This window comes from Cucumis sativus, chromosome 6 (genome assembly GCF_000004075.3).
Source record: "Cucumis sativus cultivar 9930 chromosome 6, Cucumber_9930_V3, whole genome shotgun sequence".
NCBI classification, from domain to species: domain Eukaryota; kingdom Viridiplantae; phylum Streptophyta; class Magnoliopsida; order Cucurbitales; family Cucurbitaceae; genus Cucumis; species Cucumis sativus.
Genome location: NC_026660.2, coordinates 6,369,087 through 6,395,189, shown reverse-complemented (window position 1 = coordinate 6,395,189; position 26,103 = coordinate 6,369,087). Strand labels below are relative to the sequence as shown.

Genomic DNA, 26,103 nt, shown 5'->3' with positions numbered 1-26,103 from the left:
CAACAAAATAAACCTAAGGTTTTGACTTTGTACTTCTCCGCAAGCTGTGAAAATTAGAGGGAAAATATGGAGAAAGGAGAAGATAGAGAGCAATGATTCTCACAAAATGTTCCAAATTGGAAGACTATGGATATGATCAAGACATTCATTATTAGTTCATGGTTTGGGAGTGATTTTGAGTAAGTTAAAATCTTCTTTTTTATTGTTCAAAATTTCCTTGGAACACATCTTATTCAAATCACTCAAAATCAATTGTACAAGTGATTTTACCATTTCAAAATTACTTCCAAATATACAATTTATTGAGATGACAAACCTAGTTGAACTCAAATTTACCTATGCAACATATGTTCAATAATAATTCCCTAAATATGAATGTGGAAAATTCTTTGCAAAGATCGGACCATGTATAGTTGACTATATACATTGAAAAGAAGAAGAAAATAATAGAAAACAACATGAGTTAATCATACTTAATTATTAGATCTATAAATTATGCTTTTGTAGACAAATTACAACTCCTCAGTGTAGAGAGAGAGAGAGAGAGCACAAAGAGTATAAAAATAAAAAGGGACAGAAGAAAAAATAATTGAAGGAACAACATTATTTTGCCTCTCCATGCTTTTATCTTGTTTGCAATGGACACAAATGAAACATATAATATGTGTATATCATATATATACTATATGTGTATATATATATATATGTGTGTTTATCATTTTATTTTATTTTCTGAAATTAATAATAATATATATAGCATGAAAAAGTAGTTAGAACAATGTTGTTGATTAACTATTTAGTTTCTAAAATGAGCTAAATTTAATGATAATTAACCTAACTTTTCTTATTAAAGGTTGAAAGTTTGATCTTCATTTCTTTAATTGGTAATTTGTTGGACTAAAAAGGTGACAATTTAATGTAAATGTTATTGCTTAATAGGACTAATTTTACACCTTGAAATAGTTTATTAATTAATGAAGGTAAATGGTCGGTTTAAAGGTAATCTTAGTTTCTCAAACTTTATTCATTTTTATTTTTATTTTCACAATTAATCCTACTTGTTTCACATATTTTAGTTTTATTTTTCTTTTAAGTTAGATATTATATACACACCATTAACTTTAAAAATGGATTATAGATGTAGTCTCTAATTACTAAAGTTTCTTCTATTACCACTTTTAGTAATACTTCTATCATATGTATTATTATGTAGAACGAAGTATGGGGGAAAGTTTAGAGGCAATTCTTGAAATTTCCCAAAAAGAAAAATAGAGATCAACTTTTGAGATGAAAGTGATATTTTAAAACAATACAATCATAGTCAAAGTTCATTATACTCATTATCCTAAAATGTTATCCATAAATTTCATATTTTGGATCCTTAGATATCTCTTATCATACCAATATCATACTCTTTAATTTAGCTAATAAGAACATTTCTAAAACAAAAACTAAATGAAAAGTTCAATGAATTCTGCTAAGAACAATTTAAGAAGTGATATTGAAGAGATAATTTTTTTTTTTTTTTTTGAAAAAAAGGCATTTGTTCCATCTCTCTCTTTCTAAATATACTTTTTAGTACAGCAAAATAAAACAAGAACAGATCTTTTAAATGGGTTCATTAGTATAATTTTGTATCAATTAGAAAAATTAGGAGTAGAGAATTAATTAAGAAGAAGAGTTGATAATTAAAGCATTTATAATGAAGCCTAAATTTCCATATCTCTATACAGAAATAAGACATATGAAAATCAATCTATCTGATACATAAAATTAAACCCCAATTGAAGAAAAAAAACAACTTGAACTTTGTTAGGAGAAATAGAAAATTTAAAAGGACAAAAAAAATTATATATTGAAAAAAAATAAAGATCATGATGATGATCAAGATCTAGAGCCACAAGGCCCCAGCTTCCTTGAGAAGAGGAACCAAAGTTCCATTAATATGAGAAGCCATAACTCTATCCATGGACCCTACGAGCTTCCCGCCGATGAAGACGACGGGGACTGGTGGCGAGGTGGCTCCAACCAGCCTCATCAAAGCTCTTTCAATGTCTTTGCCTCTGGGGTCATGGTCCAGCTCGTACACCGTCGGGCTTACTCCCATTCCACAAAGCAACCTCTTGAGAGCGTGGCACATGCAGCAGCTGCTCACACTGAATATCACCACTGCACTCTCCGCCGCTAGCCGGATTACTCGGTCCACGGGGTCTCTTGATGCTGATGCCGTCACCGGCATGTAGTACTCCCATGAACGCTCTGCTTGATAATGCATCATTTTTCTTCGTGATGAGTGATTGAAAAGAAGTGGGAAATGAATAGTTTGTGTTTGAGGGATTTTTGTTTTGGGTGATTGTATAATTGTGAGGGATGTGGGGGTTTATATAGGGGAGAGAGGGGAAGTAGTTATGTTGGTGGCGCCCCAAATAATAAATTTTTACCTTTGTCTTTATCTTTTATGTATTTTGTGTAGCCATGACATGATTTTCCAATATATTTTGCATTGTAATAATCTTTTTACATCTTCTTTTAAGTATATACTTTAGAAAAGAATACTCAAAATATTAAATCAAATAGTGAGTTTGATATGATGTTGAAGTTATAGTAATGATATCTAATATAAGGTGATGATCAAAGACTAAGGTATGTCTAGTTAGATATTAATTAATTAGATAGAAAATAAAGATTAGAAGAGGTGGAATACAAAACTATAGAAAGTAGAGAGCATGTTAGATTATTATATAATAGATAAAAAAGAATGAAAAAAGAGAAACGTGGTTAAGTGAAGTGGAGTAGTAAATTAAAAATGGAGGAGGCAAGAGAAGTAATAAAAAGGAGAATTTGTCTGTTGTTGTCGAGAGGCGTGGGATTATTATGTTTTCTTATGTCTTTTTTCTTTCTTTTCTTTCCTGTCTACTGTGTCAAGAGAAAATGAATTACAATATTATTAGATAGATTTACATTAGAAAGAAAAGAAAAATAGGGTTTGTCAGAATTCTGAATGGGAGGCGGCTGCTGGGATTTAAATAAATAAATACATAGAAACCAAAAATTAATAAAAGCAAAGAGAAAGTAAAAAAATTATCTTTTCTTTTTTTTAAAAAAAAAAACAAATTGTATAAATAGATACGGCTGTGATGTACTGTGGTTGTTGTCGGGTTGTTGTTTTTTTCTCTTCTGATAGGAAGAAGAAGAAGGGAAGAAGAAAGGAAATGTCTGACGTGACCCTTACGCGCATGTTTTGCTTTTCTTTTTACCTCTCTCTCTCTCTTCTTATTACCATTCTCAATCCACACCACACAACCCCTTTCTTAATCTTATTATTAACTTCCAACAAAAACAAACTCATGACTCTTTATCTTATTTAGCTCTTCTTTGGTTGGTACTTAACTGTTTCAAATTCTCAATATAATTGAATTCTTTTTAGTCAAGATTACGTATATATAGTTACCTGAAGTTATTTTTAGGCTCAAAAACTAAGTTATATGAATATATATACTACTATTACTTTACATTTTGAGTTAATTGTGGTTTAACAAACAAACCCTAAAGAGATGAAAAAGAAAAGGTAGATGGTGAAAGGGAGAGGAGAAAAGGTGAGGATTTTTTTTATGGGGTTTATCGCTTTGACCTCTCGTGGATCTGCTGAAACAAACCTAACTTTTCATTGCAAAGCACACACACATGAAACTGATCAGCTCAGAAACAGAAAATAAAGTGCATAAAAAGTTTCAAAAACAAACAAACAAGCATCATATATATATATATATATATATATATATATTATGTAAAAAGAAATCACTTTCACAGTTTGCAGACTTTGGCCTTTCATACATTACTTTGCTTCTTCTCTCTCTCTGCTTTTGTTCCCTCTTTTCATGTCTCCATTTCTTCTAACATTTCCTCTTTTTCCATTCACACAACCCAATTTTGTTTTTATATATAAACCTTGCTTATTATCCATATCTATCTATATACATATCTTTTTTTAATATTACTAACCAACCTAACTAAGCAGTTTATATAACTCAACTGTTAGACAACATCAATTAGTCAAAAGGTTTGAATCTAATTTTTACTTTATTTATCGTTAAACTTAAGTAACAAGCTTCTTTTAACCGTCTATTATCTCTATATATTTTATTTAATCGTTTTTAGGGTACATACCTACTAGTTGTTTTAAGAAGTTATTTGAGCTAGGGAGTCCAACCAATGTAGCTATGTGATTAAATGTATACGAAAAAGTTTCAAACTTTTCTTTTTTCTTGGCCATATATCTAAGGATTAGGACAATATAATTGCTAAATAATTATGGGTTGGCCACATATTGAATGATTTTAGAAAAATGCGAAAAAGTATGTTTATGTCATGTTGTGGTTATACTATATGTGAGAGTTTTGTTAAAGAAATTTAGTTTAATGTATTCTCACTTTTATGTTGGATAAATTAACAAGGAGACTTGTTTGATGAAAGGATAAAACACAATGGTTAAAAATGGTCATACTCACACGTTATTATATTAATATTAGAGATTTAGAAAAATATATAAATTAGATGTTATTACATATGATGACAAATAATGGAAATTAAAAAAAAAAAAACAATAGAATTAAGAAAAGGAAAGGTAATAATATATGATATCTTTTTATTAAATGTGTAGAAATTAAACATTCCCAATTCATACTATTCAGAGTAGTTGTGTGTAATAGCAACTCCAATTAAATTGTGTCCCCTTTGAAGTGATTCTCATATGTCATAATTGTACCTTTGCTCATGAATATCTCCAAAGAAATTTAATGAACTTTGTTTCATTTTCAAGAGAGAAAAGAAATAAATAAAAAAACAAGAAATCCAAAGAGATTAAAAATAAAAATATATAGTAAATGTATATATACATATATTCATGTTTTCTTTTAAGTTCAATCTCTCACCTTTTACTATATATTTTTATGTTAGTTTAGATGGTAAATGGTAGCAAATAAACAAATTGAATTTATCAGTAACATACTAACATGAAGCAGAAGGTTGAAAATTTGATTGAACAGTTTTTGAAAAATCAAATATAAAAACTGTACGATCATTTTTTTTAGCACAGCACTTACAAAAAAGGATGATCCAACAATGTATCAGAATGTGGATTACATTGAGCTAAGCTAAGTTAATACAGTAGCATGTGTTATTAAGTTAGGAAGGCAAAAGGCAGTAGATGAGTTATGGTGTAACATTTGATTAGTTAATTGTAGAGAGAGAAGGTGAAGGGAAAAAAAATAAGGTGGTGTTAGTTGTATAATTGAAAAAGAAAAAGAGATGAAGAGGAAGAGGAAGAGGAAGAGGAAGAAGAAGAGGAAAGGGATGGGAAGGCGTGGCCTGCAAAATCAGAACTGGGACGGCGGCTGCTGCGTACGGAGGCGCCGAATACCGGCGCAACATCAGGAAAGGAAACCCATCAACATAATATTTTCCCTTAATTCCAACTTCTACCCCTTCCCAATATATATATATATATATATACCAAATTTTCAAATATGTTTCTTTATAAAATACAATATTCACCATCTTTATTTTTAATTTATGAAAATTTTAAAATAGAAAAATAAATTAAAATATCAAAATTTTGAATTCTATTAATAATAGTTAATTGACAGACTTCTATCAATATAGCGTATCAATGACTATCAATTATAGAATTTAAATTTTTGTCATTTGTCGTAAATATTTTATAAAATTCTTCTTTAGTTTAATCCATAAGTACAATTATAATAATTTGTAAACATGATAAAATTAGCCAAATCATTTATAAATATAGTAAAGGGAAGTTTTTAAGAACATTAGATTTTACAAAATATTGACAACATTTAACAAGTTCTATTACTGATAGTTATTGATATGGTACAGTGATAACTATCACAGATACAATCTAAAATTTTGTTAGAGCTCGTTAACATTTTAATTTATGTTGCTATTTTTAAAAATATTCATCTAGTAAATCTTTTGTTTTATAAATATTTAAATAAATACTCGTAGATGTCCAACATAAATCTTTTACTGGTATAATAAAAATGTAAAATTTTACTATATTTATTAATAATTTCAATTATTTCAATATTTAAAATTATTTTTAAAAATTGTTTTTAAATATAATGAAATAACCCAAATATTTTAGGACGTGTAATCAAATTTCAATTCTTTGGAATAATTACCGTGTATATATATATATATATAATACACACTAATTTTGATGTAATATAGGAATGATTTGACATGACACATAGTAATAATGAAAAGTAAAAAACAATTGCCCAAATTTGATTGACTGAAATTTGAGTTTCAAATTTAGTTTATTGTATCTCATCTATATAGTTTTTTAATTGCAAACTTTTAAACACAAACTTATAATATATATATAGAGAGAGAGAAAAAAAGGAAAGAAGAAAGAAATAAATAAGAATAAGTAGGAGGGTGATAAAGGAAATGAGAAATACTACAATGATGTTGTTTGGTTGCTGTGACTTATTGTGTAGTAAAATAAATAAATAAAAGAGAAAAACACATAACTTCCAACTACGGATTTGGTAGAAATCATAATATAAAAAAAGGGAAGAGTGACGTGGCAACCTCAACGAACCATTAAATAGCGCACACGTCATCAATTTGAATGAACACATCAAACCTTGTTGCTAATTGAGGGGACATTTCATCGCCACTACTCATAAACCTCTTTCCAACTCAAATATTTTCCTTTTAAAACTACTATACAATTATTTATATAAACTATAAATTAATTAAAATATATATATATATTGGGAACTCTTCTTGACATAAGATGTTTCTTTAGAACCAATAATTGTGAAGTCAACTTGGATGGGGGGGAAATAATAAAAGTAAAAAGAGAATACATACATTTCATATTGGAACAAAATAATGAAATCTATGTATAACACATATGGATTTAAATGCCATGCATTATTCCATACCACCTCTTTTTGTCTTCCCTTTTTGAATCATTGTCATAAAATCATTGTTTGGAATGTTAAAAACATTTTCTTCAATTCCAACATTTATTTTTATATATCAACTTTTACAATTTCTCTCCATAAAACTTCCTTCTTTCTTTTTACATGCTCCATTTCAACCAATTATTTCACTTACACTATGTAACTTATACACCTATATGATATATAAAAATGCAACCCTTTTAATTTATGATTTAGAATATAGGAAGTCAACAAGTATGATTTATGCTATTAGAATACCACTGTTTTATAATATCCAATCAATATTACTACTAAACAAAAGCAAGAACATAACATTATGGGAAAAAAGCACTTGCAAGAGTTTTAATGAATGTTAAAACATTTTTTTTTGTTAATTGTCTACTTAAACATCAATAAACGCCTTAAAGTTATAATGAGTGTTGAGTTATAGTACACGTAATAGTGATTACCTCAACCCCTACCCTATTTCTTTCTATTATATTTTATAATAGTGGTCTAGTGAAATCATAGTTAGAGTATACCGATAATAATAAACTACACAAAATATGTGCTACCTTAAATATATCATAGGTTATTTTGATATAATATTGAAAAAATTTCTATATGGTTTTAGTTTGTTATGTGATTAATAGTATGTTTGACGGATTAAAAGAAAGAGTGTTTCTCAAAAATACTTGAAAAGTTATTCTAAATTTTAAACAAAATTTTTAATATATATATATATATTTTTTTTTGGGGAAGTTATATGGTACAATTTTAATGGTGTTGGAGAACAACCAATAATGGACTTTAATTATGGGCCAGTTAGAGACCTTCGAGTTTAAGGCCTTGACCCATTAGTAGCCCACAAGAGCAAACACAAAACTCATAAGCCTATTTTGAGGCCCAGTTAATGAATTTCCTTATAGCCATATTTGCAATATTAAGATTTTATTTTGTTTTATCTTTATGAAAAGAAGGCATAAATAATATTTGAATAAATTATTATTGGAGGAGAAATCTAAAAATAATAATAATAATAAAAAAGAATGAATAAAAATAGTTTCCCCTCAATTAACGGTAAGTGGGAATGAATATTTCAAACTTATGAAATTGGGAAACATCCACTTCTCATTAGTCTATAACGTTATTTCAAAGTTAAAAAGAAAGATACAAATGTATAGCTTTCTCAAATGAACCCACCATCAAATTATCAATATATAAAATTCAAACCCATCTTGTGTTACCACTAATACAAAAATTGGGCAGCGCGCTTTTTATTTTTGTAAATTTCATGAGTTGGAAAGAATTAAGGTTATAAATTTAAAAATAATATAAATTATATTAAATCACCTTTTCAACCTCTATTACTTTAACTTTCATTTCAAAATAACTCTTCCTAAAAATAGCAAATTCATCCTTATCAAGTGACGTGACTAATCAAACTCTCACTTCAATCAAATATTAATAAGGTTGGTTGTGTTAATTTGAATTATAAATTTAAAATTTTGAGGTTTGATCTCTCCCTTCCTTACATTAAAATATATTATTTTAATAGAATCTACGAAATGTTTGGACATTTGTAATTGTATTAGAATGGAACAAAGTGAAATAAACAATTAAAGCATTTTGAGTGCAAATTCTTATTAAAAACCGATTATGTTTAGACATTTTTTAATTAAATCTTTTTTTCCGTTATTTTTCACCTTTTAGGATCACTTTTTTGTTACACCATCAATTCAACACCAATGTCAACACCTTTATGATTTTCAGAAATCATGAGTACATTATAGCTCACTTGAGATTAGGGACTAAATTTTAGAGACCTTTAAAATTTTTGACCACACATATTATTGTCTAAGCAAGTTTTCGATGAGTTCTTAAATTTTCCTATGGTTAAAGATTTAATAGAAATATAAAGCTTACAAAGTTGGTATAAAATATATTTTGAGTCGATTTGTATAAGAGAATCCACGTACGAGGATATGTATGTGTCGAGCCTACAAGACTTTGATACTAAAGATAGTATAATAACGGACTAATTTAATGAACATAAAAAAAGATTAGTTATCTCATTTCTTTGAGGGTAAACGAGTCGGGTAGGAGCATATTTCCAACCAACCACTATTCTCAATCTAACCCTAAAAAACCCTTAAAATATGAGTTGGGTTGGGTGGATTGCAAAAGGCTTGCTTTCCTTTTCTAATCTCATCATTCTACTATTATTCAAAACACATAAAAACTACAAATCTACTAAATTTTCAACGAAGGAAAAAAACTCAAACTAAATAATCACGAACATTAAGACACTGAAAACTAAGAAGGAGACAATTAAAGCTAGAGATGAGAGACCGAGGCGAGACGTGGCATGAAGAGTCCGAGAGAAGAGAAGGAGACGGTGAGATTGAAAAAGACGAGAATGATTGGAAAGACACGACGAGAATGATTGAAGAGAGATGAGAAAGGATGAAGATTGACCTTGAGCTAGTTGTTTTTAGTTTATCCATTTACAAAATTAATAATAATAAAAAATCAACTCAACTCTTATAATATAAATTAGATAGTGTTAGGAGTCATTTCTCCAAATTACACATTTACTCTTTATAAGCTTTAGAAAAAATGTTGGCCAATAATGAAAAAGAAAAGAAGAAGGAAAAAAGAGAGAATGTAGGGGGTTATGAACATGCTAATATATTGATGGAATTTTTGAGTTAGAATTGAATGTCGATTCCACGTCCATACAATATGGTCAAACTCTAAGTTTAATCCAAAGCCTCATTTTCATTACCACAAACTTATCTTTCTTTCTTTACATTAATTATTATTAATTTCTTAAACGCTTATTTGTCATTACCACAAATTGTCATCTCTACTAACATTTTAAATATAAATTTTGAAAAACATATTCACATGTTATGTACTTTCATTATTATTGGGAGACATTTTTAAAAACAACCAAATAAGTTAAAACATTTACAAAGCTATAACAAAATTTTAAATTTTAATTTCTATGACTTTCGGTAAATGTGGTAAATATTTTTTTGGTATTGAAGGGTTAAATAATAGTATGAAAAAGGGAAGGGTTGTTAGAAGGAGAAAGAAAGTGAGAAAGTGGTGGAAATGGGAATCTTTGCACATATGGGAAAATCCTATAAACCCACCAATGTGTGTTTTGCCTTTTACAATATTGTCGGTGCTGACCTTTTTTTCTTCTTTCTTTTCCTCCTTTCAAAATCAAAAATAGATCTAAAGATAAAAAAACAAAATTTAATTAAACTTCAATGGCTAAATTTGATACATTAGGAAGAAAAAAATGTGGAGAGTTAGGGAAGTTTGGTGACCATGTGTAGTCTAATGATTTATTTCTTCCTACAAAAGACTTATCCAAAGATAGAGAATCATTCTTTCCTTCTCTACCTTCTAAAATGCTGCCATCCTTTAAATAAAATGTATTATAGAATTAGAATTTTATTTAGGGAATTTTTGTATTCCTTTATACTTATTATTTTTTCCTTTGCTTTATTCAATTTTAATGATTTTTAAATACACTATTCCCACTACAAATAATAAATCACAAAAGAGAAAACTATAAGCTTATATAAATATGAAAGAAAGACATAATTATGTGTTAATTTTGCATAATTATTTTGTAAAATATAAATGGATCTGAATCACATATAAAATAATAATTTTATTTTCCAGGAAGCAATTAGTAAAATTCAGATATAATTTATGATTTTTATAAACCAAGTGACACATTTAATAAATATGTCAACTTGATGTCCTATGAAAATTTTATTTTATTTTTGGGTTCAAAAAGAAAACAAAGAGCAAATAATTCCATTTATTGAACTAAATTAATAATTTCATCTTCAATATAGCTTTAAAATTGGAATATTTCTACCACATGGATGAACGTTTTTGTTGACAAATTATAATCTTAGTTTAATTTTTTCCACATTGGTGTGTATGTTTAGTTTTTGAATTAAAGTTATGGTGGTTCAACTAATTAAATAGTTATTAGGGTATAGTGGGAATATGAATTTTCAATAAATTAAATCTATAATTTATTGTATTATATTATGTAACCATTCATCTCATGTCTAAGTTTCAATTGGCTTATAAAAATTATGGTATATGATATTTAAAGTAAAAGATATGCATATTGAAATTGTCCAATGAGAGTTTTGTGAAACATAGTAAGAGTTTTATTATGAAGGGTTGATGTTTATACCTTTTTAATATCAGTATAAGTTTTAGCATTTAAATGAGAAGTTTTCATTATTAAAGAGAGGAGTGTGTTTGTTTCTTTGTTTCTTTGATTAGATAATGTTATACAAATCTTACTAGTTATGGAAATTATCTAATAAATAATATGCAGTTTCTCATTTTAATCTAATTAATACGATATTGAAATCGTATCCATAAAGTCTAAAGAATGGACTTTAAGAAAGTAGACGGAGGATCTTACGTTAGAAGGATGAAGAGGTCTCACAATCTTTATAAAATACATAAATGACTCATTTTAAGATCGAATACCAAATTTAAAATAGGGGAGGCAGACTCTAATTAAAGAAAAATTAGTTGAACTAATTAGGTAGTTAGGCATTAAATTATATAGATGTTGAGAGCAACTTTTAAACCAAACTAACATTAAGTAGAACTGAATTTGAGAAAATAGATAAAACTTGAACTCCTTTCTTATGAACTTTGAAAAATATATTCAATGAAAAGAATGATCAAGAATAAAATTACAACAATAAGAAAAGGTTATTTGTTGGATTAAAGACTGGAGAGAGTTAGAAAAACACAATGGAGAAATGACGTTTTTCCCTTTTTGAATCTCATTCATTAGCTGTTGTTATCACTTCAAATGACAAAGAGAAAATTTCAATCACTGGAAATTTTTAAAAAGTTTTCATTTTCACACTTCACTAAAAAAAAAAGGGAAAGAAAAATGTATAGAAAACCGTCGGATTTGAATCCGAGGGTGATGACAGATATGGTTGTGATTGGTTGAATTGAAATCAGCGTCAGAAGAACGCTAAAAGGGGAAGAAATTTAATGGAAAAAAATTTGAAGCTTTGAATAAACAAAGAGATGGGTTGAATATGGAATCCACCAGTCCCCGCCATTTGAGGTCTCTCTTTTAGTTTTAATCACTGCTTGTGCTTAAATTCAACCCCATTTCCTCTCTCTATCTCTGATGAACACGACCCAACAAAACAGTTCAAAGAAATGGTGCGTAATTGGATAATTATTCAATTATTCATGGAGAGAGAAGAACAGTGGATGTGAAATTTGAGATGGGATTTTCTTTTCTTTTTTCTCCTCTTTTTCCCTTTCCCACTTGTTTTTTTTATTCTGTTTTGTTAATTGAATAAATGGGGTTACTGTAATTGTAATTACAAGGAGGGGCGTGTGGAAGCCGAGTAGAGAGTTCAAAGCAAAGCCGGCTCTTCTTCTTCCAACTCTGGTCTTCATTTTCACTGTACAGACCCCAGTTAATCTATCTCACACGAAACCTTTTGTTTTTCCCCCAACGACCCTCTTCTCTTCAACATCCTTTATTCCTATTTCTATACTGTTTCGGTTCTTCTACTTTCTCTTTCTCTCTGTTTGGTTCTTTTGTTTTTTCACCTACCCGATCGGGGGGGAAGGTTCTGGAGTACTGAAATTTTTTAGGAACGGACAGATTTGGACTGATCCTTGATGTGGTTTCTTTGCTTCTCGTTGTAATTGGATTGGATTTTGAGTCCTTGATTCTGGCGGCGTTTGAGATCAATTCTTCCAGTTGTTTTTGTTTTTTTGGGGAGTAAAAGGATTTTGTGGATTGGGTTTTTGATTTGAGGATATGGGTTGTTTTCCTTGTTTCGATTCGAGGGAGGAGGAGAAGTTGAATCCTGAAAAGGAAAGCGATGATGGTAAGCAAGACCATCCAATGGTTCCACCAAACATTGCCAAGTTGCCTTCTGGTGAGTTTATCTCTTCTTTTTGGTTCTTGATCTGGAGTTGTCTCTGCTGAAGAATCTTTGTGTTCTTGATCTAAGTTTAAACCATTCTTCATTGTTGTTCCTTTTCTTGCTTCTTGTTAGTCTATGAAAGGTTTTAATTCAATGGAGAAAAATTACTGATTACTGATTGCTGATTAGTGGACCCCAGTAGATTTTCTTAAATTTGATAGACTTGTGTTCTTTTCATTTGAGGAATCATGGTGAATTCTATCTGACTGATGGGTATGTAATAGGGATCAGAGTAGCAATGAATTATTTGATGTCACTAAATCTGGCAATTGTGTTCATCCAAATTTTTGTTCTCTGGAGCAATCATGCTTGTATGCCAGCCAATAGTGTTTTGCAGTATTAGATTCTTTCCACTTAGCAATGATGACTTCGTGATCTTTCTGCAAATAGAGTTTTAACACTCCAAGTGTCTTTCCCTATTTTCACGGAGGTCAGATCCTAGGTTTTAGAATGGTAGGAGGGCTGGATGCTTCAAATGGATCGGTTACTTAATTGCTCTGATGGTATGTTTTCCTTGCAGGAATAGACAAACTTAGATCGAAAAGTAATGGAGGTTCCAAAAGGGAACAGCAGATTCCCACACCTCTTGTCAATATTTCTGCTCAAACATTCACTTTTCGTGAGCTTGCAACAGCTACGAAGAATTTTAGACCAGAGTGTTTTATTGGGGAAGGGGGATTTGGACGTGTATACAAAGGGCGGCTCGAAAGCACAAGCCAGGTTATGTGTCTATATTTTAAGGCATCAAATATATATTGTTCTAGGCATAGGCATACAACTTTCAATTATATATTATACTTGGATATATATTGTTACAGGTTATCTTATGTTGGGAAAATAGTTTGGAATTGATCTTTTACTTGAAGGGAATGTTAAAATTTAATTAGTCTTCATGATCTGCGAGGTTCATATCCATTAAGATAAAGACTTGTAAGGAGGATGAAATTAATATCATTTATCTATTTAAAGAAATTATGAGTTTTCTAGAAATTGTATTATGTTAGCTACTTATTTTTGTTGAAAACAAGATTTTGTGTTGTTGCTCAAGTACCTTAGAAGTTACTTATGCCAGAGAAAAGTAGTTTGGTATGTATGCATCATGCATGTATGTATATGTATGTATGCATGTATGTATAAATTGTAGGATTGAAGGTATAAGTGTTTGATTAGGTTATATATATGTACTATTTTATGTCCTGATGCTATTACACATGATCAACTTCCATGGGAAACTTGGTGTGGCCAAGATGAATTATGGTACCTACAAGTTTGCTATGCAGACTTTTACTGGAAGAAAAGACAGATTTGTCATGCTCCAGAATTTTAATTGAATTTATTCACATAAATTTGAGGAACAAAACATATATAGATGTATAGGTCTGAGAACGATTAATTCCTTTACAATATTAGTCCACCAAACTGGGATTGATCTTCCAATAAGTATAAGCAGCCTTCGTTACATGGAAATGCTAATCTTGAGCAATCTTCCTCTTACAAAGAAAATTTCTGATTTGTACATTTCGCTGCAGATTGTTGCTGTTAAACAGTTGGATAGGAATGGTCTTCAAGGCAACAGAGAATTCCTAGTGGAAGTTCTCATGCTTAGCCTTCTGCATCATCCAAATCTGGTGAATCTGATTGGTTACTGTGCTGATGGAGATCAACGACTTCTTGTGTATGAGTTCATGCCTTTGGGATCATTGGAAGACCATCTTCACGGTAACATTTTTTCCTGACTTTAAATCTTATTATTACGATCCACACATGTTAATAAGAATTCAATATATGTATTTTCTTTTAGAAATCGTTTGTTCATCACACCCTGCAATTTAGGGAGAAATTTTAAATTTAGATCTGATGTTGATTGTTGCCTCTTAACTCTCATTTGCACCTTTGTCATTCCACAATATATTTCCACTTTTCTTGTTAATTTAATATTGGATATAGTCTAGAACATACTTTGAAAGGGTTGAGACCAAATTCTTATGATTTTTGGTTGCCTGCTGTGGGCTCTTGGAGAAAGCATTCCTCGTTTTCTCCACCACCTTTTAACTTTATCACATGGTAGCTAGATTAATATTTAATTGTCTTGTGAGTTTTATGTTGAAATCTAAAGACACTGTTGAAATGAAAACAAAGATTTTCCATTTAGTTTCTGGAAGCATTTCTCATCCAAATAAGACAAAGTTTCAGTTGATCTATGATTTCACACAGAAAAGAGTACCTCTTATTGACTTATATACTTTGTCTGTTGTTCATAATTTATCCCTTGCAATATTCTTGCAAGCTATTTTGGAAAGGGGCAAAGTCCAAATCTAGGTACTTTATCTTGCATGAGGTTATGTGATTTAAGAAAAGCTGTTTTTTAGTTCCCGTTATCCATTTTTATGAATTAAGTAACCTTCTCTACTCTGATTCACAGCAGCTATTAATGAAGCTTATTGAGTGTTATTGGATCATATCATCAGTGTTATTGCAATTATGTGAATTATACGTCTTGGAATTTGTGAGATGTGTTGTGATAAACTCTAAACTCGCTAGTTTAGTTTATGAATAAAATGAATTAATTATGTTATATCAATCTTACCATTTGATTGTTTTATAGTCACTTAGAAATATGCATGAGAGGAGTGTTGTTACATGCTTGATCATATTGATTCCGTTTACTTGATAAATAATAGCAACAAGGAAGAAAACGAAGAAAAATTGTAGCAAGTTAATAAAATTTCTAATATTGTCTTTATTAAAGTTGTTATAGAATCAGAATCTAAATGCAGATGACTATCATGGCATTGTTTACTAATGTTTAGGATCAGAATCAAAGTTAATTTGGTGTGAGACCCGCAAAAAAGTAGATAGAGAAAGACACAAAATGGGAAGAATGATAGTGGTACCTACTAAAATGAGAGAATTGGAATGACATTCCTTATCCTCCCAAAAAGAATGAACCAATAGAAACGGTTCTTAATATTTTATTTTTTAGCTCAAGGCTTAGCAATTGGGAATCATGCTTTATCCTTTTTTAGATTTTTATCTTCTTAATTATTATTTTTTTACTGCCAATGGAATGGGATTCTACTGGATTTAGGGAGAATTTCTTGTTTTCCCTTGTAACTTTATCCATGAAGAATGTTACTTTACTTACATAGCAAACGTCAAGTACTTTTAGCCTTCTGTCATTGTATCTTGTTAATAATTTTTTTCATCTTACTCAGAAATTCCACCTGAGAAGGAACCCCTAGATTGGAACACAAGGATGAAAATTGCTGCTGGTGCAGCCAGAGGTCTAGAGTACTTGCATGACAAAGCCAACCCTCCAGTTATTTATAGAGACTTCAAATCTTCCAATATATTACTTGATGAAGGATACCATCCAAAGCTTTCTGATTTTGGCCTTGCAAAGCTTGGCCCTGTTGGAGATAAATCTCATGTTTCCACCAGGGTTATGGGAACATATGGTTACTGTGCTCCCGAATACGCCATGACTGGACAATTAACTGTCAAATCTGATGTTTATAGTTTCGGTGTTGTCTTCTTAGAGTTGATTACTGGAAGGAGAGCCATTGATAGCACCCGACCCCAAGGAGAACAGAATCTTGTTACATGGGTAAGACATGATATATTTTCAGCATGTTCACTAGTGTTTTGTTGTGTGCTAATTATAATTGGGGTCTTGTTTTTTACAATGCAGGCACGCCCGTTTTTTAACGATCGCAGAAGATTCTCAAAATTGGCTGATCCACAGTTGCAGGGGCGGTATCCGATGAGAGGTCTCTACCAGGCTTTAGCTGTGGCATCCATGTGTACGCAAGAACAGGCTGCCGCCCGTCCGCTCATTGGAGATGTGGTTACTGCGCTGTCTTATTTAGCAAATCAATCCTACGATCCGAGTTCTCCTTCAGGTACTGCTGCTGCTGGTACTGCTGCTCAGAGAGGTTCTGGTGACCGGGATGAAAGACGGAATAGAGACGAGAAAGGTGGAGGAGGGATGGTAAAGAATGAAGAAGGTGGAGCATCTGGACGAAGGTGGCCATTGGATGGTCCCGAGAAGGACGATTCCCCAAGGGAGACTGCTAGGATTTTGAATAGGGATTTAGACAGAGAACGTGCAGTTGCCGAGGCCAAGATGTGGGGAGAAAATTGGCGAGAAAAACGACGGCAGAGCACACAAGGCAGTTTTGATGGATCTAATGGATAAAGTAAATGCAATTAGACGAAGATATGAAACAGGAATGATCATCTCTGTTACCTCGTCTCCTTTCCTGCACTATGTATGATCAGTTGAGTAAAAATGAAGAAGTTTCGATGTTCGAAGGGCTTATTCAAGCTTCTAAATCATTGCTCATAGGCTGCAACTCTGTCATTTGTAAGCAGCAAAAGCAATTGATGTAGGGGTTGGGTTGGTCCTTAAGGGACCTGGTCAATACTTTTTCTCAACTTTGTTCAATTAAAATTTTCCTCTTTTATATGAATTCCCTAAATTTACACATGAGGAAGAAGAGGAAGAAGAAAAAGAAGATAATGATGATGATGATATTGAAGAAGAAGAAGAAGAAGAAGAAGAAGAAGAAGAAGAAGAAGAAGAAGAGGCAAGCATGGTGGAGGAGAATGTAGAGAAAGAGAGAGTCAGGAATTGAAAAGGTGAGACTTGGCATTTTTTATTTGCTTATGTCCTGTATGAACCAAAGAGATACAAAACTGTTTGAATCAGCCAATTTTGCTATTTTCTTCTTCCTATCAAACTTCATCCCAGTGCACCTTCGTTTCCCTTTAGCTTTTTTACATATACAATACTAATGTGTGGGCATTACACGCACAAAAAAGGCATCCTTTGTATGATCCAAATATGGTCTTTATGAACGTTCAAAAGCGACTTATGCATATTCAATTCAACAAAGCACTTCCTTCCCATTTCCTCTCCGGACTTTCGTCACTTCAACTCGTTTCGTTTCGTTTCTTTTAAACAACCATCAGCTTTATACCGAATTTTAAGCTTTTTTGTGAGTGTATAACAATCTAACATATACACAACTAACTAATTAAATTAAATCATCCTTACTCACTCATTCCATTTATAAACCTTTGTAATTAATTATCATTCACCTATCACTATCAGTTTGTTAAACAAATATTAGTTCTTTTGGCATGTTGTGTAATTTTTATAGCTCAACCAAAGCAATTTGAAATGTGGTCTTGTCACTTAACTTGTTTGTTATTTGAATAATTATAGTCTGTTAATAAATTCTTATAATTAGTGACACAATCTATCTTGAACTCGATTGAAATTCTACTATATTTTCATTTTTTTTTCTAATATTTCAAGTCTAATTCTTATATAATTTACGACTCCACCTTGTAATTCTTAGCCCTAAAATTCAATCACATTTAATGGATCAATTACTTTTAAAATTTTAAAAATCCACCAAGCAAATCATTTGGAAAGTTAAAGACATATATTAAACACAAAACTCAAAACGAACGGACTAAACTTATAACTCAATTGAAAATAGAACATAGAACTACACAGTAACATGTACGTAGAAAATCAAAATTCGTAAACTTGAACTTATAATTGAAACACACAGGAGGAGGTAAAGAGTGAGCAAACAATATATGATTGTAAACTATATAGATATATAAGATAATAGGAAATGATGTAAAAGTTGGATGAAAGGAGAGAGAAACGAAAGGGGCAATCTTTTGGTGATTGATGAAAGTGTATAGACAAACTTTGATTAAGTATTGATTTTGTCACAGCTGAGTTTGTCATCTTCTTGAGCTTCTTGCTTTATTATAATGACTTCCTTTAATTGTGCATCATTTCCGTTGGGCTTTTTCATGGCAAAAACCTCAGAAACTGCTATGCTTTTCAAAACTACTTGTTCTGGCTGTTTCTTCTCTTCCATTATTACTATTTTCCTTTTTCTATAAATTGCATATACCACCATTTGAAGTAACCCCAATATGAATCCTACCACATTTGGAATCTGTATTCAAAATTATTAATTTTGTTCAGAAAATAGTACAAAATACTAAAATGAAACGAAGCTCGATCAGTAAATTTAATTTTGTTCACTTACAGCAATGCATATATCGTTCAAGAGAAGACCATAAGCGAACCACATGATGGCACTTAGTGTAAGGAAGAATGAGAGTGTAAATGGCATAAACTCAACACTTTTTGTTGTCATCACTTGTCTCTGCATCCAAAATTAATTTCTGTTATATATCTATATGTATACATCAATGTCTAGTAGTTTATCAGTATTTATCACGAATAACTTGTGACATTTTACTATAGTTATAAATATTTTTAGTTTGTTTCACTCAACTTGAAACAAACTACTGAATTTGAAATGAAGTAGAATGTGAAAGATTAATTAACTTATAAAATTTGAAACTTATCGACCTACTTAACCAAAATCGCACTCAAAATTGAAGGACTAAAATAATAACATTTCCAAACCTATAAACCAAATAAAACTAAATCCAAAATCTAAAGATTAAATATCAGAAGAAGAAAGGTGACCTTTTTAACTTTTAAATTTATAACCTTAAGTAAAGTTTAAATTCTGTGTTTAACAAATTATTTTTTTTAAAAGTAGTTCAAATACTAATAAGAGATCAATTAATACAAAAAAAAAAAAAAACTTAAATATTAGAAAGTTAAAAGGAGTAAATTTGTAATTTGGGCTATGTAATAAGACAAAACGTTACTTAATCAAGTAAATTAAAGTAACATAGAAGGGATTGCTTATTAATTCAATCATTACCATCATGGGGTAAGTAATTTTGAAAACAACATCATATATATATATAGATGAGTAGATACAATAATTTTTTGTAATAGGAGAATATAGAAACCTTATAGTACTAGAATCATTTATATTTTCAACTATGTAAACATTAGATTTATAAATTGTGAGATTAATATAGTAAGCATGCATCCTTAATTATTATATATAAAATTTTTCCATAATAATAATGGAAAAGGGAAAGAAAATACTCACCAAAATGCTTAAAGGAGCTGCGAAAACAGAGACAGAAACAGCAACACAAATCCACCCCATAACATCAGTACGATTTGAAGGATTAGGAATGAAGTGAATGGCCACAAGGATCAATCCAAAAAGCCCCATGTTCATCATAGCAAATATTCTGATTGTCAACATCTATACCCCAAAACAAAAAAAATTGTCAATGGAAATGTATTTTTACGATTAATAATAATTTAAAACAGGAAGGAAGGAGACTAACCCTGACTGAGTTGGCAGCGAAGACGATGAAAACGATGAAGTAGAGAAACTCGATGACACAGCCAAAGGAGTTGATGGTGATGAGAAGAAAAGTGTTGGTTTTGAGGAAGGCATAGCAAAGCCAAAGGGCTGAGCTGAAGAGAGCGACTAGATATGGCAATGCGTGGAAGCCCTCCGTGGACTTCTTTTGCCATATTCGGTAAAACGTTGGCCTGAGAGGAGAGATCAATAATCGAAAAACACAGTTCAGTTTATTAATTTGTTTTACTTTTCGTCTGATGTTAACGTAGGGTTTGAATTGATGAAGGGTTAGATGTAGGAAACTTGTAATTAAACATTTGATTGATTAATGTGTGTTAAGCCAAATTAATCGTTGTTAAAAGAGAGAAGGGGGAAATGGGAAGTGAGAGATAGGAGAGAGAAGAAACTCACAAAGGAGCTAAGTAGACAAAGAAGGAAATGATGTTACCTGCAAGACAAAATTTTTATAAGTTAGTTGAGAAATCATTAATGCATGTCACGGCCCCCAATAATTAATTCATTCATTAAATGCATGTATCTATTTTTTTAATTTCTTTAATTTCATTCTCACCAATGCTATATTTTGTTCTTTAACAATCATAACACAATAATAATAAAGGAAGAAGATTTATTTGGTTTTTTTCTTCTTTTTTTTTTTTAGATTTAATTTTAAGAATTTTCATCAAAAGGGTCTTCAAAGAAAGTCATGAGAAGAGACCATTCCTTGAATGGGATGAATGGGTTTGCTTACTTAGCTAATGTTAGATATTAATTTTTAATAAATCAAATGACAAGAAAAAGTAAAAGGATTCGAACGAGATCTCTTGATAATTTAAAACATATATTTTAATTAGTTGAATTGAATTTGAGAGGTATATCATGATAATGGGAAAAAATGTAAATAGACGTTAATGATTACCAAGAAGGCCAAATGTGAAAACTAAGAGATGAGGACTATGAAAGATAGTCATTTTTTTTTGCCTTCAAAGTAATAACGCTAACAAACTGCTTCTTGTTCTTGTTCTTGTTCTCGTTCTTGATATGAAAGTAGAGGGGGGCTGGGCAAGAAACCCTAGCCTCTCTCTTCTCTCTCGCTCTCGCGCGCCTTTCTCTCTCCTTTGTGTAGCCCTCTCTCTTGATGTTTTTATTTAAGAGAAGATGATATTGAGAAGAAGCATGAAAGATATTTGGTTTATATAGAAAGTGAAGTGATTGTATAGAAAGAAAGAGAAAAAGTTGAATACAGGTGGAGGATTGGTAGGTAAGTTACCACAAAATCATGCATCCAACCCATATGTGCACCTTTGCTTACTCCCACACACATCTCTTACGATCTCAATCTTTTTTAGTTTTACGAAAAAAAATTATTATTGACCTAATAGTTACATACATTTAAATCTTAAACTTAACTTTCATTCACTTTCAAATTTAACAATTCATTAAAGTTTCATTTTAAAGCTACGGGTGCGTAACTTCTACATGTGTATAAGACGACTTCTATGAATTTGATGGTTAATATAAACTAGATTAAAAAATGCAATAACTAAAAAGAGTAACGATTATTATTATCTTTTTAATTTGAGTGATTATTTTTCATTTGCTTCTCTTCCTCTATCTTTCTTCTCTCATTTAGGATTATGTGATAAATTTTCCTGCTAATTTGGTGAAGTTTCTTAAGAGATAATTCTAAATGGAATAAGTTTATTGTGAAAAGTTAAATTTATTTATTATTCTCTCAATAACTTTCATGTTATAAAGATTTGATTCTACCAATCTACATCCTCTAAAAGAATTACTATTTTATTTTATTGAAAAATTTATTTTTGTTGTATGATAATTAAAAACATAAATTATATTTTAATTTAAAATAAAAAACACATGAGATGGTGGAATCAATCTCTAATTTCAAAATTACATTGTATCAATTCAGCTATATCTTCGCCATCTCAATTTCATTTATACATTATAATTAATTGATGGATTTTAATTTGAGTAATGCAGAGCTATATCTTCACCATTTCATATTAAATTACTAACTTTTTGTCAATTATATTACTTGGAGTTACTAAAACCATTAGGAGAAAGGTAAAGAAGGATTAGTAGGAGGTACACCCAATATCTCCGATTAGCAAAATCGAGCATAATAAAAGTTTGTAATTTGAATTATTCTAATCATTCTACGGTCTATTATACTAAAGAACCTGAGCTAAAATAAGTAACTACTAATAAGGTAGGTTAGTTTGATTATGTTTCACCTTCAATGTGAATTTCATCTAATAACTACTATACGGAAGATTTTATCAAATCATAAAGTCTAAATTTATAATTTTTTACCAATCGTTATATATAGACTACATTTATAATTTAATCATGATATTTGTATTACTATATTTTAAGGTTAGATATTCAAATTTCATTCTCCATCTACTACTATACTAGAGAAAACTAGGAGATGAAATTTTGCTAACTTGTGATGTGTCGACATTTTGGATCAATATTTCTAAATTTCCATCCTATCATAAACAATCATAAAACATTAAAAGAAAACGCACAAAATTGTCATTAACGTAAATATAATAATAAATATTTTTATTTTTCTTAAAAATAACATATTCATCAATATGATCATGGTCATAAATTGAAACATGACATTTATGTCGGTATCTACATTTTAATTTTTGTATGAGATTAGAGCGAAAAACTTTCTTTCCTATACTTTGCAAATGTATGAAAACTCGAGTGTATCATAGATCTCTCGCTCGATTATGTTTTGTCATTTTTTTCTTCTTCTTCTTTCTTTTGTAAAGGTTGAAATGAAATCCATCTACAAATCAACATTGATTGACTAATTATTTACCATCTTTTCCATTTGTATTGATCAATGAATATTTTGAGTTGACAGTTGTATGACCAAAAGAATCTAAATATTATTAATTGCAATCTTCTTGAAAGTTACACTTTTATTATTAGCTTCTTATGGACCACATTAAGGTGATGTTATCATCTACCCTAATGAACACAAAAATAAATTAATTAATTTTAACAGCTAATTTGGTAACTTTTAAAAAGGTTAAAAAGAGTTATTACTTTATATTTTAAAAAAACATTTCTAATACTCCACGAGCATTAATTTTTTTGAACACTCCATCTATTTATTAATGGGTACATCATCATCATCGATTTAAAAATAGGGTAAGATCCACTTATATTAATATAGAGCCTCCCGATGATATATAAACAAAGAATGTATATGACACTTTGGTAGTACTAAAAAGAATACTAATTTATTCAATAAAAGAAATGATTCTTCCATTTCTGACTTTTTTTTTTTTTTTTTTACCTTTACCTATATACATTTGGATAACAAATTAAGAGATAAGTATATGTGTGCAAGTAAATGTATAAAGTGCTATATGATCAACACTACACCATTAGCTAGTTTTGTATGGACAAATAATTCCTATTTCATATCCAATATGTCCTTTAATTTTTTAAATTTAAACTTTGATGGAAAAAACATGAGGATTTTAACCAATAATTTAGAACCATTAAAAAAACTAACAAACAACAGATACATAACACCACTTGACCACTTTGGTCATGTTGACATCTACTCACCCAAAAAAAAATGTATGTCTAATCAACTTTTCTACTTAACAGTTTATGAATAATTAAATTGAAGTATAAATACTTTAGCTACATCAAAATTTGAAATTAACTACGTGATAATTGAGATGTGCATCTGGATGCTTATTTCATAACTTGCATTTATATTACCACTAATATAATCATCATTATGAGTGGTTTGTTTTACCAAACAATGCAATTGACATTTGGCAAAGTTTAGGAACCAACCAAATAAAAAAGAAATGGGAGACTCGAGTCAAAATCGTACTCTAATTAAAATGCTAATGGATCGATCTAAAAGCTAGAAAGGGAAGCCCGAAAGCTCCATGCTTGACCTAGACGGAGGTTTAGCATCATGTTGTATTGATGCATGCTCTATGGATGCACCCTTATCCAAAGGTGCAAATCCCACGATGAGCTCACTAATCCTAGTTCAAATAATCTTTATAAATAATATAGCATTATAATAACTTTAAGTACAATTAATTAATTATGACTTTCAAATATCTAAAAGCATCAAAAGACTAAGTCACTTTATGGGCAGATTTTTCTCTTTTCCAAGGTCACAATTTTCTTCTTGAAATAAATTTACTTTGGATAAAAAAGGATCCTTTGATCTTATTTTTCTAATCTAAAAATAAGTTACCTCACAAAAATGAATAATAAATGTGTATAATATATATATAAGAAAAGAAAAAAGATAAAGGAAGTTGATACGAATGGAAAAGTAATATAGAAGAAAGGTATATATAATTGGAACCTAGGAAAAGATAATTAAAGGAAAATAGAATGGTGTGTAAAAAGAGACTTTTTGAAATGTGTTGATAAATAAAACCCAATCCCATAAGGGAACCAAAAAGGAAAAAGGAAATTTGATGTCACTAAGCCAAAGCAACCATTCTCATTACATTTCTACAAACCCCCATATTTCCACCTCAGCCCTACTTGTCCATTCACTATACCCACACTTTTATCAAAAAAAAGTTCCATAACTATTTATACAAATATAAAAACTTTCAAACTCATTCAAAATGATTGGTGTTTTAAAGAAGATATAAGTAAGTTTTTTACCCAATTTATATTAACAAAATCTGAAGAAAAGAAAATATAAAAATTGTAGGGTGAAGATGTAATCTTTTTAAGATTTAAGTTTTAAGTCGTATATCAAACACGTAACCTAGTTATAAAAAAATTGGGTTCAAGTTTAAAGATGCGGTCTTTAATTGTTTCAAACCCTACGTAGTAGATAGCATTGTTGGAGAAAAAATTTACCTATTGCAACAACATTTTTTAAAAAAGGTTTAAACTCTTGGTAAGTTAATTAAGGTTAGTAGAGTAAGTTTTTGAACTTTTTATTAGTTTATATTTAATAATAGATTTGAAAGGGCATGTTGAACCATGGTTGACCTATTTTTCATTTGTGAAGATAATGAACTTATTGGGCAGAAAATTAAAATAAAATTGAGAGTTAGGTAAATATATAAACAGTCTTTAAATTAAAATGAAATTGAAGAAGTTGTAGTTGTAGTTGAGCCCATATTGTATATAGTGATAGACAGAAAGTTTATGTTGGCTTCTTTGTCCACTGTGTAACACAAATTAATTTTAAGTTAGAGACAAATTAATGGAAACCATTGTATGTTGTCTTCTTTGTCTACTCTGCCCTTTTTGTGTGTGTAAACAAAACAAAAGAAAGGTTTCACAGTAATCTCTCACAATTCTGTTTTCTCAGTTTTGTTTGAGAGTGTTTTTCTTCCTCTTCTTTTCTTTTCTCAAACCATTCAAAATTTATAATCAAAATGGTTTCGTGTGGTGCAATATATATTCATATATGTATACACAAACTTTTTGCTTTATTTTTTAAATTTGCAGTTACAACAAAGAAGTAATGGACAAAAAGATGATGAAAACATTATTTATTTCTCTCTTTACAATTAAAGAAAAGTCTTATGGTGGACATTATCTTTCCTTTTTATTTCTTTCTATCTCTTTAACTAAAAGAAGAGAAATATTTACAAACTATAATATATTTAGAAATTTAGAAGTAGAGTAATTTTATATTTGATATATGTTGTTATATTTTGTAATATTTTTGACGATTTTGTTATTTAAAAAAATATTTTAGTTTAGGGTTTTTCTTACTTGTATTGCTGCCTAATGTTGTTTAATATATATATATATATATATTGTTTGAAGTCTGGC

At 29.9% G+C, this 26,103-nt stretch overlaps 3 protein-coding genes across 3 annotated transcripts; 1 reads left to right on the top strand and 2 right to left on the bottom strand.

Annotated features, from left to right (window-relative positions):
* Nucleotides 1-1,891: 1,891 nt before the first annotated feature.
* GRX7 (glutaredoxin-C1-like) lies at nt 1,892-2,278 on the bottom strand. Its single transcript, NM_001308873.1, has one exon. It carries the CDS (start codon nt 2,276-2,278, stop codon nt 1,892-1,894), a length of 387 nt encoding a protein of 128 aa, NP_001295802.1.
* A 9,705-nt stretch (nt 2,279-11,983) lies between these two features.
* Nucleotides 11,984-17,764, top strand: LOC101219880 (serine/threonine-protein kinase PBS1). The gene is made up of 5 exons (XM_004140498.3): nt 11,984-12,949; nt 13,518-13,717; nt 14,527-14,716; nt 16,213-16,604; nt 16,689-17,764. The coding sequence occupies exons 1-5, from the start codon at nt 12,829-12,831 to the stop codon at nt 17,193-17,195; spliced, it is 1,410 nt and encodes a 469-aa protein (XP_004140546.1). The 5' UTR covers nt 11,984-12,828; the 3' UTR covers nt 17,196-17,764.
* Nucleotides 17,765-18,474: 710 nt separating this feature from the next.
* On the bottom strand, nt 18,475-21,434 carry LOC101220116 (bidirectional sugar transporter N3). The gene is made up of 6 exons (XM_004140499.3): nt 21,194-21,434; nt 20,686-20,722; nt 20,255-20,465; nt 20,008-20,169; nt 19,078-19,197; nt 18,475-18,984 (listed from the first exon to the last, which is right to left on the bottom strand). The coding sequence occupies exons 1-6, from the start codon at nt 21,243-21,245 to the stop codon at nt 18,733-18,735; spliced, it is 834 nt and encodes a 277-aa protein (XP_004140547.1). The 5' UTR covers nt 21,246-21,434; the 3' UTR covers nt 18,475-18,732.
* Between the last annotated feature and the right edge of the window lie 4,669 nt (nt 21,435-26,103).

Excerpts from the sequence above, each read along its gene's own strand:
- GRX7 (NM_001308873.1), bottom strand. The coding sequence starts at position 2,278 with ATGATGCATTATCAAGCAGAGCGTTCATGGGAGTACTACATGCCGGTG.
- LOC101220116 (XM_004140499.3), bottom strand. The coding sequence starts at position 21,245 with ATGACTATCTTTCATAGTCCTCATCTCTTAGTTTTCACATTTGGCCTT. Across the intron at positions 20,723-21,193 it reads TTTCACATTTGGCCTTCTTG|GTAACATCATTTCCTTCTTT; the intron begins GTAATCATTAAC and ends TTTGTCTTGCAG. Across the intron at positions 20,466-20,685 it reads TTTGTCTACTTAGCTCCTTT|GCCAACGTTTTACCGAATAT; the intron begins GTGAGTTTCTTC and ends CTCTCCTCTCAG.
- LOC101219880 (XM_004140498.3), top strand. The coding sequence starts at position 12,829 with ATGGGTTGTTTTCCTTGTTTCGATTCGAGGGAGGAGGAGAAGTTGAAT. Across the intron at positions 12,950-13,517 it reads CATTGCCAAGTTGCCTTCTG|GAATAGACAAACTTAGATCG; the intron begins GTGAGTTTATCT and ends TTTTCCTTGCAG. Across the intron at positions 13,718-14,526 it reads GGCTCGAAAGCACAAGCCAG|ATTGTTGCTGTTAAACAGTT; the intron begins GTTATGTGTCTA and ends ATTTCGCTGCAG.